This window comes from Dendropsophus ebraccatus, chromosome 12, assembly GCF_027789765.1.
Source record: "Dendropsophus ebraccatus isolate aDenEbr1 chromosome 12, aDenEbr1.pat, whole genome shotgun sequence".
Taxonomy (NCBI): domain Eukaryota; kingdom Metazoa; phylum Chordata; class Amphibia; order Anura; family Hylidae; genus Dendropsophus; species Dendropsophus ebraccatus.
This window is the reverse complement of record NC_091465.1, coordinates 17575177-17588622: the sequence shown is the minus strand read 5'-3', so window position 1 is coordinate 17588622 and position 13446 is coordinate 17575177. Positions and strand designations below refer to the sequence as shown.

Genomic DNA, 13446 nt, shown 5'->3' with positions numbered 1-13446 from the left:
CGTAGTGTGAACCAAGCCTTAAGCTCTCTCAAATTTTGATTATGTATTCAAGTTGATGGGGATAAAAGGCGTCATGAATGGCACCAAAGCGCGTCGGCTTAAAAGGAACATATAGAAAACTTTACACTGGTTGCTAATAGTGCCCCTGGTGGTCAGGGTGATGCTAAGCACTCCAGTATATAGTCGTTCTGTGTTAAGTAGATGGCGGTTCCACCCAGCCCATTTCGGTGTTTGCAGCGTTTGTTCTCCCTCCTCCCACTCCTGTACTTTTCAGATATTTAACCGCCATAATATTCTCTTTTGCATTTACTCCAAGAGCTTCAAGTTCAATTAAATTAATTTGTCATAAAACAGAATCCGCCTTTCATGTGCATCACCTTTAATATGCGCCAGACGGGGGACTTGAATGTGTCTAGACCAGGCAGATAAAAGCGCCTCGCTCCCAATGACGGCCACAATCGCCTGATTGCATTCGGTAATTGCTCAGTTGAAACAAATAATTAGTAAATTAATTGAAAGTAATTTTGTCGGATGACAGAGTGGCGGGCGGTGAGCGTTACGTAAGAGGCTACCAGCAGGGATTACTGCCAGTCAGGATTCAGCTGCAGCACACATACACACAGATCCTTGCCATCTTACATTCCATTACAAATAACTTGTTTGACTTATTTTAATTTTACAGCAGTCCCTGCTTGTTCAGTGTCTGCACAGAGCTTGAGCTGTGCAATCTGTTCCTTTCACCCCTGCATTATGGAAGCTTAGGTAACAAGCAAGCTGCCCCTCAGTCCCCAGATATAAGCAGATATAAGAGATAGACAGAGATCTCTGTAGTCAGAGCACAGTTATGACATCACACCAAGAAGACCCCTCCCACTTAGCACAGTTACAGAGAGAGAGAAAAAACAGAGGAAAGTAAGAAAGATGGAGATCAACTCATCCACTGCAACCAGAGGGGAAGTTAGAAGACTTGTAAGCATAGGTAAATGCTGTAGTGGTTTATTACATTACGTATGTACAGTATATAATTGTTGTATTGTAGATGCTGTGACATCGACTCCATCTGCAGAGAAATATACACAAGGTGTGACGTCAGGAAGAAAGGGGGAGGATGAAACCACAGGTGAACAATCTGCAATAAAATGAATATCTGAATGGGATCATGAACCTTCTCTAACTTCTCCATTATCTCCTATTTGCTTCCCATCCTCTTTTCCCGCTGCTGCTCCATCACCAGCTTTTTTCTAGCTCATCCTCCACTACTCTATCACTTGTCTCTCCTTTTGCTCTTTTTGTTGTTTCTCATTTCCTCCTTCTCCTCCTGCTTCCTTCTCTCTTGCTCTTATTTCTGTTCTTGCTCCTCCTTCCTCTTGCTGTTTTTCCTCTCATTGTACTCATCTCATCTAGCTTCTCCTTTTGCTTCTCCTTTTCCTCCTCTCATTTTTCTCCTCCTTCTCCTCTTGTTCTTCCTCCTCTCCTTTTGCTCCTCCTTTTCCTCTTCTCTTGTTCTTCCTCCTCCCCTTTGGCTTCTCCCTCTCCTCTTGCTTTTACTCCTCCCCTTTTGCACCATGTTCTCCTCTCTTGCTCTTACCCCGCCCTTTTTGGTCCTCCTTTTCCTCTTCTCTTGCTCTTCCTCCTCCCTTTTTGCTCCTCCTTCTCTTCTTGCTCCTTCTCCTTTTCCTCTTGCTATTACTCCTCTTCTCTTGCTCTTCCTTCTTCCCTTTTGCACCTCCTTCTTCTCTTGCTCTTCCCCCTCCCTTTCCCTGTTCCTCCTTCTCTTCTTGCTCATCCTCCTTCTCTTCTTGCTCATCCTCCTTCTCATCTTGCCCTTGCTCCTCCCCTTTTGTTCCTCCTTCTCCTCTTGCTCTCCCATCTTCTTACTCCTCTCCTTTCACATCTCCTCCTTTTCTCTTGCTCCTCTTTTAGTTTTTTCACTTATTGTCACCTTTTCATCTGTCACCACTTTATACTCTACCTCCAGGACTTTTCTAGTGCCTCTCCCCTCTTTTCCCTCAGGCCATTCACCCCTGTCTAACACTTCAACCATATAACAACTTTCATTTTAAAGGGGTACTCGAGAGAAAAATATTTTCTTTCAAATCAGCTGGTTTCAGAAAGTGCCAGAAATTTGTAATTTACTTCTATTAAAAAATCATAAGTCATCCAGCACTTATCAGCTGCTGTATGTCCTGCAGGTATTCTTTCCAGTCTGACACAGTGCTCTCTGCTGCCACCTTTGTCCATGTCAGGAACTGTCCAGAGTAGTAGAGGTTTTCTATGGGGATTTGCTACTGTTCTGGGCAGTTCTTGACATGGACAGAGGTGACAGCAGAGAGCACTGTGCCAGACTGGAAAGAATACATCTCTTCCTGTAAAGAATACATCTCTTCCTGCAGGACATACAGCAGCTGATAAGTATGGGAAGACTGGAGATTTTTTTAATAAAATTAAAATTTAAAAAAAAATTAAAAGTAAATTACAAATCTATATGACTTTCATACACTTATTGATTTGAACGATATTTTTTTCTCTGGAGTACCCCTTTAATCACTTCTTGTGGCAATACTACGTCCCCCACTTTGCCACCCCCAGAATCTTTAGACTCTCAGCATCTATCGTCCAGACACGTATCCGCTATAATGTATCACTGTTCTATTTGTTACTGCTTTCTTTCAAGATTTGTTTTTTGTACTTTTTACATTTTTTTAAAATACCATTTACCCTTTTGTCCAGAAATTTCCATGCCAGCTCAGAACACAACTGATGTGAACACAACAAGTGCAACCAATGAAGTGTCATCCACAGGTAATGTCCCCAAATCTATGGAGGATTTCTGCTTCTGCGTCTTCAATAACCATGAATAACAATGTCATAACTTTTTGTATAATTCTATAGGAAATGAAACAACTGCAGAGAACCACACAACAGATGGAGCAGATAGAAATGTAACAGCAGGTAATGTCCCCATGTCCAGGTCAGAGCCCCCCACACACACTGTGGACTAAGATTAACAGGGCTTAAATGGTAGTTCACCAAAATTTGTTGTTTGTTTTTAAATCAACTGGTGCCAGAAAGTGCTAGAGATTTATAATTTACTTCTATTCAAAAATCTTGTGTCTTCCAGTACTTATCAGCTGCTGTATGTTCTGCAGGAAGTGGTGTATTCTTTTCAGTCTGGAGAGCAGGAGAGGTTTTCTATGGGGATTTGCTGCTGCTCTGGACAGTTCCTGACATGGACAGAGGTGGCAGCAGAGAGCACTGTGTCAGACTGGAAAGAATACACTACTTCCTGCAGGACATACAGCAGCTGATAATTACTAGAACACTTGAGATTTTTTAATAGAAGTAAATTACAAATCTCTGGCACTTTCTGGGGCCAGTTAATTTGAAAGGATTTTTTTTTTTGGGGGGAGGGGGGGGGGTGAAGAACCCCTTTAAGGGGGCATATTCATCATCCTGCTAATTCGGAAACAAATAATGATCAATCATCAGACCAGTAGAACAGTTACAGCAGCACAGAGTGCTTTAGCAGTGACAGGGCAGTCATAAGGAGTTCACAGGGAGACAGTAGAAGAAGCAGGACCTCAAGCAGCAGAGTATTTCAGGAGAGTTACACATCGGTGGTATATTCTCTGTCAGTTCTTGTTTTACTGATTGTTTACCTCTTTTTAGACATTGTGACATTTACTCCATCCCTGGAGGACTCCTCACTGGTTACTGGAGTCACCACAACTTCTGATAACACCACAGACTATGGTAAGCAGCCATAATGCCAGGGAGCAGCTGTTTCCTGGGTCTATCTGCTCCTAGGAAAGTTGTGTGCCAATCACTATGACTATGTTCAACTTCTCTACAGTCCTGTAGAAATAGGGTGAGGAGTCTTGCCATCCTCTAGTGCTGTATGTGTACCTCAGGGTGCCATCTCTCAGGTGCTGCAGGCAATGAGACGTCTCTTCTTGTGTTGCAGATGTGCTGTCCTCCGGGAGGGAATCTCAGCGCACCCTCATCCTGGTCCTCGTGTCTCTTATGCTTTGCGTCTTGCTGGTCATTGTGCATCTGTTCCTGTTAAAGCTGAGAAAAGCCCATTATTCCTGGAAGAAAGGTCAGAGACGTCTCCAAACACTTGAATCTTATAACTCTTCAGCAGTTTTCCCCAAATTTGTAAAACTACAACTCCCATAATGTCCTTACAGCCATGATGGAATTTATCATTTTAAAGGGTAACAAGTAAGGGATCACTGGCCTACAGAATAGCAGGGGTACTAGGAGTAAGAACTACAGCGCCACCTGGTGATGGAAAGTGGGATTTGAGATTATGAGTAGCACATAGTTATATGGAGCCATCCATGGACTACATCATACTCTTATAGGGGTACTCCAGCGAAATTCTTTTTCTTTCAATTCATCTGGTTTCAAAAAGTTATACAGATTTGTAATTTACTTCTATTTAAAAATCTCAACTCTGCCCATACTTATTAGCTGCTGTATGTCTTGCAGGAAATGTTTTCTTTTTAGTCTGACACAGTGCTCTCTGCTGCCACCTCTGTCTGAAACAGGAACTGTCCAGAGCACTAACAAATTCCCATAGAAAACCTCTCCTGCTCTGCACAGTTCCTGTCTCGGCCAGAGGTGGCGGCAGAGAGCACTGTGTCAGACTAAAAAGAAATCAACATTTCCTGCAGGACATACAGCAGCTGGTAAGTATGGGCAGAGTTGAGATTTTTAAATAGAACTAAATTGCAAATCTATATAACTTTCTGAAACCTGTTGATTTGAAAGAAAAATATTTTCGCTGGATAATCCCTTTAAATGCTTACGATCTCACATACACATACAGGCATATGGAGAAATATGACTGTTCCATGTTCACTGGACGGCATACAGCATCATAGTGCAGAACTGTAGGGACTCGGGGAGAGATTTATCATGAATGACACTGCACATGCCATCTAAGAGGAGAGTGTGCCAAAATATGGTGCATCTTTTAAAGTTTATGCTCCACATATTGATTGCCACCAGCTAGAGATGAGTTATCTGACTGGCCCCTCCTCCAAAGCTCCACCCACTACATAAAAATTCAAAAAGTTACAATACGTTGCATCAAATACAACTTTTTATCATTTCTGCCACACACTTTACAGCATATTTGTACAAACACGTTGTTATAGTCGCACATAATATCACAATGACACTTCAAAATTAAGCTTCCCCCTTAGGCTATGTTCACACTACATGGCCATGATTCCTGCGGTACTTACGTAGTGCTGAAGGCTGATTTGCGAATAAAATATTTGCAAATCAGATCTTTACGCCGGGTACGCCGGGGGGCGGGGAGGGGGTGTGGAGGGGGCGGAAGGGAGGGAACGATTTATCTTTTTTTTTTTTTAAAGATACGCCGAAAACCTACTCCAGTCCTCAGCTGGCGTAGGTTTTCGGCCGTGCGCACCGGCTTGCATGGGATTTATGTAGAGGCAGTCCGCCTCTACATAAATCTCCGTATCGTCGGAGAAAATGCCAGACTTAATAAATGTCCCCCATAGTATACACTCCGGCCTGGATCTCTCGCGGCACCGTAGAAAACTGACATGTCAGTTTTCTGTGGCCGCTATTAAGTGAATAGCGGCCGCAGAAAACCCTGTCAGACCACGGCTGTGGTCGCAGTCGTGCCGCGGTAAGTTATCGGCCTTTGATAATTTTCTTTATTACAGAAAAACTTGCACTGCGACTAAAGATGAGCGAACCGGCTTTGGGTTCGAGTCGATCCGAACCCGAACATTCAGCATTTGATCAGCTGGGGCTGCTGAACTTGGATAAAGCTGTAAGGTTGTCTGGAAAACATGGATACAGCCAATGACTATATCCATGATTTCCACATAGCCTTAGGGCTTTATCCAACTTCAGCAGCCACCGCTAATCTAATGCCGAACGTTTGGGTTCGGATCGTCTCAAGCATGCTCCAGGTTCACTCATCTCTAACTGCAACGAATCAAAAATAAATCTGCACAAGTCATAAAACGGTGTTAAACAACCCCAACATGGGAACACAGTCTCCAAATAATAATAATAAGAACAAATTATTATTATTATTATTATTATTATTATTATTATTAAAGGACAACTCCGGCGGGACCCCTCAAAAAAAAAAAACACAGACACACACAGACACCATACTCACCATCCCTCCGGTGACGATCGCCACTCCATTCGCCCGCCGTCCGCCTCACCGCCGTCCAGCGATGTCTCTGACTTCCGGGTCCTGGGGATGGAAAAGGCTGCCAGTGCGCTTGCGCACCGGCAGCCTTTTCATTGGCTGGAGCGCATCACATGGCTTCCAGCAACCTCAGCCAATCAGGGCTGAGCAAGCTGGAAGCCATGTGATGCGCTCCAGCCAATGAAAAGGCTGCTGGTGCGCATGTGCACCAGCAGCCTTTTCCGTCCCATTCACTCTCCATGAAGACGCCGAGGAGGAAGAAGACCTGGACCGCCCCCCGGCTCTGACGTCTTCGTCACCAGATGCCGCCCGGGAGAAGAGGACCATGACGACCGTAATAGGTAATGCATACATTCTTCATTATTCTTTAATCTCCGGGCGGGGGGGTCGGGGGTCCGAAAGTGGGGGAAGGGGGCCAGACCGGGTATTTAACCACATTACAAAGTTATATAACTTTGTAATGTGTTAAATAAGCTAAAAAAAAATTTCGCCGGAGTTGTCCTTTAATAATAATAATAATAATAATAATAATAATAATAATAATAACAATAATACAATTTAAGTTACTGGTATTTTTTATTTTTATTATTTGTTATTTTATTATATCTGTTTTACTATTTATTTCTTTTCATTTTATTTACTTGTTATATTCTTGTTGTTATTTTCTTGTTATTTTATTTTCTCTGTGATGTTGTTATTATTGTACCTTCCTTGTTCCCTTCAGCCCACTCCTCCCCATCCATCGCCCTCGTATGGCTTGGAGCTCCTTCAGCCGCACTGATTATTACCATTGTTTTCTCAGGCTGCGCTTTACTCCACTTAACGCCACTTTTTGCTAATTTTCAAGGACGTATTTTCTGCCATTTAAATTTTAGTTACGGCCTCATTATGAATGCCTCATAAAGCCTTACAATATGGGGATGAGGTGGGTGATGAGCGTCAGGGGGGCATCACCGGCTTCTCTAATGGGATTCTAATGAATTAATGGACGGGGCCTGGTTATATTTCAATAAAACTTTTGATTGAATCCACCGACCCGACACAATCAGCAAATTAACGAGACGTGCAGCTGGGGGGTTGTATGGTGGTCCGTGTCTGTGCCGGCGCTCGCTCTGCACACACCTGCTGGAGGCTGTGCATTCAATAGGTTGATGATAAGGCCCCCCCCTCCCCCTCCAGCTTTGTGGCCACCAGGTCATGTGACATTTGCCTTTCAGGGTCTATAATAGGATGGAACATTTCGGAAAACGGTCCGTCCATAAACTTTACTCTTTTATTGTGTCTCTTGTTTAGAAAATGAAACGTCAGATCAGACGCTGGAGAGCACAAAGTCCAGATCTAATAATGAGGAGACGTCCAGTCAGAGCAAGAACGTTGCCACTACAACCACCAACGCCACAACGCCAGGTCAGGTTCTGGTTACTGGTACCATGCCCTTCATTTCATAGCACTGAAAGAGCAAGGCTGTTTTAGGCTGTGTATAACAATGGCCGTTGTTATACTGGCCGAATACTGACCAGGGTTTGAATTTTTCTGCAGACCTCTGACGGCCGCTGGGTCATTTATTTCCATACGGCCCATTCAAGTTGTGTCCGGAAATCAATTAAGCATTCATCTCCATACACACCACGGATGAACCGAATGCATTCGGATGTGCATGGAAGATCAATAATGGCCGCTGTTCGTGGAACAGTGGCTGTTATTAATTGACATGATCATTCTTTTGCATGGCCGCGCCAAACAACGGACATTTTCAGTGCGGCATGTGCATGGAACGATGGACTGATTTTTAAGGTAGTGCCGCCCAGGCTGAAAGGAACGGCCGTTGCTTTCATTTAAAACAGCGGATGTTCTTTTTTTTTTTAAAGTACATTGTATGAACATACCCTAAAGCTCTGTTCACATGAATGTAACGTTACTACAACATAAGAACACAGCTTAAAGGGGTTGTCCGGCGGTCGGCCCTTTTTAATATAGTGCAGCTGGTCCATATAAAACGATATATATGTCATCCTTACCTGTCCGCACTCCCCCGGTGTCCTCCTCTGGTGTCTCCCACTGACTGCAGAGCCTCCACATCTGAGACAAACTCCTCTTGGGAGTGACAGCCTGCTCGGCCAATCACTGACTGAGCAGGCTGAGACAGAAGTGGGGACTCTGCTGTCAGTGGGGGACAATGACAACACCAGAGGACAACGGGGGAGCGTGGACAGGTAAGGACATGCTTATTGTTTTATATCAGGGGTGGGGATCCTTCAGGCCTCCAGCCGTTGCAAAACTACAATTTCCATCATGCCTGGACAGCCAAAGCGAAGCTTTGGCTGTCCAGGCATGATGGGAATTGTAGTTTTGCAACGGCTGGGGGGCTGAAGGTTCTCCATCCTTGTTTTATATGGACGGGCAGCAATATTTTAAAAAAGGCCGACCGCCTGGAAAACCCTTTAAAGTGAGCACCAACAAGTAAAAAGGGTGGGTCCGCTATTATGTAACTACTGAGGGTTTGTTACAATAGCTGCCATTCTAAGCCATCTCCTGTAGGCTGATAGTTTGTACCCCTGTATCAGGGCAGGTATAACGGGGGGCTTAGAGTCCCCCAGCTGTAAGGCTGCATGTCAGTAAGTTTCCACTCACTGACAACAAGCAGAGATCTTACACATGTAGAGAAACCGTGGTTTGCGCTTATTCCTCAGGGAACGCTCCCGTAGCCTCGGCGGCCTCCTCCTGTTATATTTACTAATAAACAATGGTTCTTGAGTTTCACAGATTAAATACTTAGAGTAATAACCGGTAATTAAGACGACATTTAAATGAAAGGCGGCTCAGCAGGGCGGCCATTGTGTCTGCGGCGCGGCTCCGCCAGCTCGGAGGTAACCCGTACCTGACGTCTCTGTCTCTCCCTCCTCCATAGTGAACGCCAGCCACAAAATCCAGTACAACACCCAGGTGTCCATGTGAGGGGCCGGGACCCTGCCATTTGGAGAGAGCCCTCCGTCCTGTACAGATCCCGTCTGTGTGTCCTATATGTTATATGGATGTGATAATAATAAAGTATTTATACAGAACATCACTGATGGCATTCATTATCATCACTAGCTGGCAACTATAATATATACATTATCAGTATCAGTATACATGATTATATAGCGATACACTGATCTGACAATGACCGTGCTGCTGGGTGGGGGGATATATCAGGAGAAGGGGCCGGTCTGGTTTGAAGTTTATGTCAGAAGCAAGAACATGGGCAGGAGCAAGAACATGGGGCAGGAGCAAGAACATGGGCAGGAGCAAGAACATGGGCAGGAGCAAGAACATGGGCAGGAGCAAGAACATGGGGCAGGAGCAAGAACATGGGGCAGGAGCAAGAACATGGGGCAGGAGCAAGAACATGGGCAGGAGCAAGAACATGGGGCAGGAGCAAGAACATGGGCAGGAGCAAGAACATGGGGCAGGAGCAAGAACATGGGGCAGGAGCAAGAACATGGGGCAGAAGCAAGAACATGGGCAGGAGCAAGAACATGGGCAGGAGCAAGAACATGGGGCAGGAGCAAGAACATGGGGCAGGAGCAAGAACATGGGGCAGGAGCAAGAACATGGGGCAGGAGCAAGAACATGGGGCAGGAGCAAGAACATGGGCAGGAGCAAGAACATGGGGCAGGAGCAAGAACATGGGGCAGGAGCAAGAACATGGGGCAGGAGCAAGAACATGGGGCAGGAGCAAGAACATGGGGCAGGAGCAAGAACATGGGGCAGGAGCAAGAACATGGGCAGGAGCAAGAACATGGGCAGGAGCAAGAACATGGGGCAGGAGCAAGAACATGGGGCAGGAACAAGGACCTAAGACAAGAGATGAATGGTGATGTGTACACGATAGGTCAGAGAAGGTCCAGAGCGGCCCGGCTTGTGGGGGGTTCCCAGTATGTAATGGTGAAGGCCAGCGTGTCCGGTCCCATCATACAGAATAGCAGCTGTAGAGAAAACTGCTGAAAAGATTCTTTCTGTTTATGATAAACAGTATGTACATACTATACATACACACACTATGGATACAATGTATACACCTCAACTCCTCAGACACAAGATACATACACTGTATACACATATACACATAATAAAAACACTGTACACACATATACACATAATACACTGTACACACATATACACATATTACATACACTGTATACACATATACACATATTACATACACTGTACACACATATACACATAATATATACACTGTACACACACATATACACATATTACATAAACTGTATACACATATACACATAATATATACACTGTATAAACATATTACATACACTGTACACACATATACACATAATATATACACTGTGCACACACATACACATATTACATACACTGTACACACATATACACATATTACATACACTGTACACACATATACAGTGAGTCCAAGAAGTATTTGATCCCTTGCTGATTTTCTTTGCCCACTAATAAAGACACTATCCTTCAGCACTTTTAATGGTAGATATATTCTAACATGGAGAGACAGAATATCAAGAAAAAAATCCAGAATATAATTTTAAAGAATATATTTTAATTAATTTGTATTTCAATGAGGAAAACAAGTATTTGATCCCTCTTGCCAAACACACTCAATACTTAGTGGCAAAGCCTTTGTTTGCAAGCACAGCGGTGAGACGTTTGTTGTAGTTAACCACAAGTTTAGCACACACACCAGGGGGAATTTTGGCCCACTCTTCTTTGCAAATTCTCTCTAAATCATGAAGGTTGGTGGGCTGTCGCTTGGCAACTCTGACCTTCAGCTCCCTCCATAGTTTTTCAATCGGATTGAGGTCTGGCGACTGGCTGGGCCACTCCATGACCTTAATGTGATTTTTCTTGAGCCAATCCTTTGTTGCCTTTGCTGTATGTTTAGGGTCGTTATCATGTTGGAAGACCCAACCACGGCCCATTTTCAGAACCCTGGCAGAGGGGAGGAGGTTGTCCCTCAGGATTGTGCGGTACATGGCTCCATCCATCTTCCCAGTGATGCGGTGAAGTAGCCCTGTACCCTTGGCAGAGAAACACCCCCAAAACATTATGCTTCCACCTCCATGCTTGACGGTGGGCACAGTGTTCTTGGGGTCATAGGCAGCATTTTTCTTCCTCCACACATGGCGGGTGGAGTTGAGGCCAAAAAGTTCAATTTTGGTCTCAGCTGACCACAAAACCTTCTCCCAATAACTTGGTTCATCTTTCAAATGATCATTGGCATACTTGAGGCGCGCCTCCACATGTGCTCTCTTCAGCAGGGGTACCTTTCGGGCCTGCAGGATGTGAATCCATTGTTGCGCAAAGTGTTGCCAATTGTTTCCTTGCAAACTGTGGTCCCAGCTGCCTTCAGGTCATTTGCTAACTTCTGCCGAGTGGTTGCAGGACGATTTCTGACTGTTCTCAGCATCATTGCCACCCCACCAGGCGAAATCTTCTTTGGAGCACCGGGCCGAGGTCTGTTGATTGTCATGTTATACTCTTTAAACTTTCTGATAATTGCACCAATAGTTGTTACTTTCACATCCAACACCTTACTAATCTTTTTGTAGCCCATTCCAGCTTTGTGAAGGTCAACAATTCTGACTCTGAGGTCCTGTGACAGCTCTTTGGTTTTACCCATGTTGGAGACTTGAAATCTGTGTGATCTGTCTGATTCTGTGGACAGTTGTTTTTCACACAAGTGATTAGTGAGAACAGGTGGCTTCAGGTCAGGTAACAAGTTGATTGGGAGTGTCTAACTGGTCTGTAAAAGCCAGAACTGCTAATGAATACTAAGGGATCAAATACTTATTTCACTGCATGAAATAAAAATCAATTAATATATATTCCTTAGATTTATTTTCTGGATTTTCTTTTTAATATTTTGTCTCTCCATGTAAGAATACATCTACCATTAAAAGTATAGAATGATCATGTCTTTATTAGTGGGCAAACAAAGAAAATCAGCAAGGGATCAAATACTTCTTGGACTCACTGTACACATAATAAATACACTGTACACACACATATACACATATTACATACACTGTACACACATATACACACACTGTTCACACACACACACACACACATAATAAATACACTGTACACACATACACACATATAACATACACTGTACACACATACACACATATACACATAATACATACACTGTTCACACACATACACATAATAAATACACTGTACACACATACACACATATACACATAATACATACACTGTATTAACTGTGTGATGATATTTGTACATTATAATCTTTCCATAATAAAAATTAGTTTTGGGGGACAAAATACATACACTGTAGACACGTATATACACCATATATACTGTAGATACATATATACACCATATATACGCTGTAGACACATATACACAGAATACATACACTGTACATACATATATACACCATATATACGCTGTAGACACAAATTCACAGGATAAATACACATATGTATACATTATAGTCATATATATACACACATAGTGGGAGATTTATCAAACTAACATAGAACTGGCTCAGTTGCCTCTAGCAACCAATCAGATTCCACCTTTCATTCCTCACAGAGTCTCTGGAAAATAAAAGGTGGAATCTGATTGGTTGCTAGGGGCAACTGAGCCAGTTTTTACCTTACACCCTGTTTGATAAATCTCCCCCATAGACCACACATACACTGTCCACATATACACTCATCATACACAGGGGTGTCACGTGACTGAGGTCTCCAGGTACCTGTGACTTGGCCCCGCCCCCCTCGTTACTTTGCGTCTGGCTGCACAGACCCCTCAGAGAATCAGTGACCCGTGCCGCCCCCAATTACCCTGTGACACGTGACGTCACTACGATCCAGCGCTGGGTTATATCACCCCCCTCCCCCTTCATGCACCCCTCACTGCTCCTGTATACAGTATATACATGTGTTATATGCAGAGTCACGTGTGCTGCCGCCCCCTATAGATGTATGAGAAGAGAGGAGGCTGCAGGGGCCCCGGGGGCAGCACTGGCCGGGCCCCTCCTCTCTGCACTTGCTCCATTGTTCCAGTTTGTTGTCTCTGTGGTCGCTATGGAGACGCCAGAAGCCGAGAGCGGAGCGGCCGGGAGGAGGAGGCGGCGGGTCCGGTATGTGAGGAGTTACCGGCTGGAATCACTGGTTACACTGTTACCGAACTATCACGTGATATCATGACAGGTCCGCGCTCCG

General features: G+C 44.2%; 2 protein-coding genes and 1 long non-coding RNA gene across 8 annotated transcripts in view; 2 read left to right on the top strand and 1 right to left on the bottom strand.

Annotated features, from left to right (window-relative positions):
• CRTAM (cytotoxic and regulatory T cell molecule) overlaps window positions 1-9262 on the top strand; it is a 23987-nt gene extending 14725 nt beyond the window's left edge. Inside the window, exons 6-12 of the mRNA XM_069947538.1 lie at window positions 1040-1120; window positions 2731-2802; window positions 2893-2952; window positions 3670-3753; window positions 3965-4099; window positions 7502-7615; window positions 9117-9262. Coding sequence (XP_069803639.1) covers window positions 1040-1120; window positions 2731-2802; window positions 2893-2952; window positions 3670-3753; window positions 3965-4099; window positions 7502-7615; window positions 9117-9163 — 593 coding nt within the window. The 3' untranslated portion in view covers window positions 9164-9262. The remainder of the gene's footprint in view (window positions 1-1039; window positions 1121-2730; window positions 2803-2892; window positions 2953-3669; window positions 3754-3964; window positions 4100-7501; window positions 7616-9116) is intronic.
• LOC138769219 (uncharacterized) lies at window positions 3443-13405 on the bottom strand. 3 transcript variants are annotated; one of them, XR_011359226.1, is made up of 3 exons: window positions 13066-13405; window positions 9087-9225; window positions 3443-4068 (listed from the first exon to the last, which is right to left on the bottom strand). It is a non-coding gene; the product is annotated as an uncharacterized lncRNA (long non-coding RNA). The 3 variants fall into 3 exon arrangements; XR_011359225.1 differs by lacking the exon at window positions 13066-13405 and adding an exon at window positions 12978-13061; XR_011359224.1 differs by lacking the exon at window positions 13066-13405 and adding an exon at window positions 12944-12967.
• The window catches only part of JHY (junctional cadherin complex regulator), a 45804-nt gene continuing 45371 nt past the window's right edge, over window positions 13014-13446 (top strand). Inside the window, exon 1 of one of the 4 annotated variants that reach the window (XM_069947536.1) lies at window positions 13014-13446. The gene's annotated coding sequence lies outside the window, so the exon portion shown is untranslated. The other 3 variants (XM_069947535.1, XM_069947534.1, XM_069947533.1) reach the window with 3 other exon arrangements.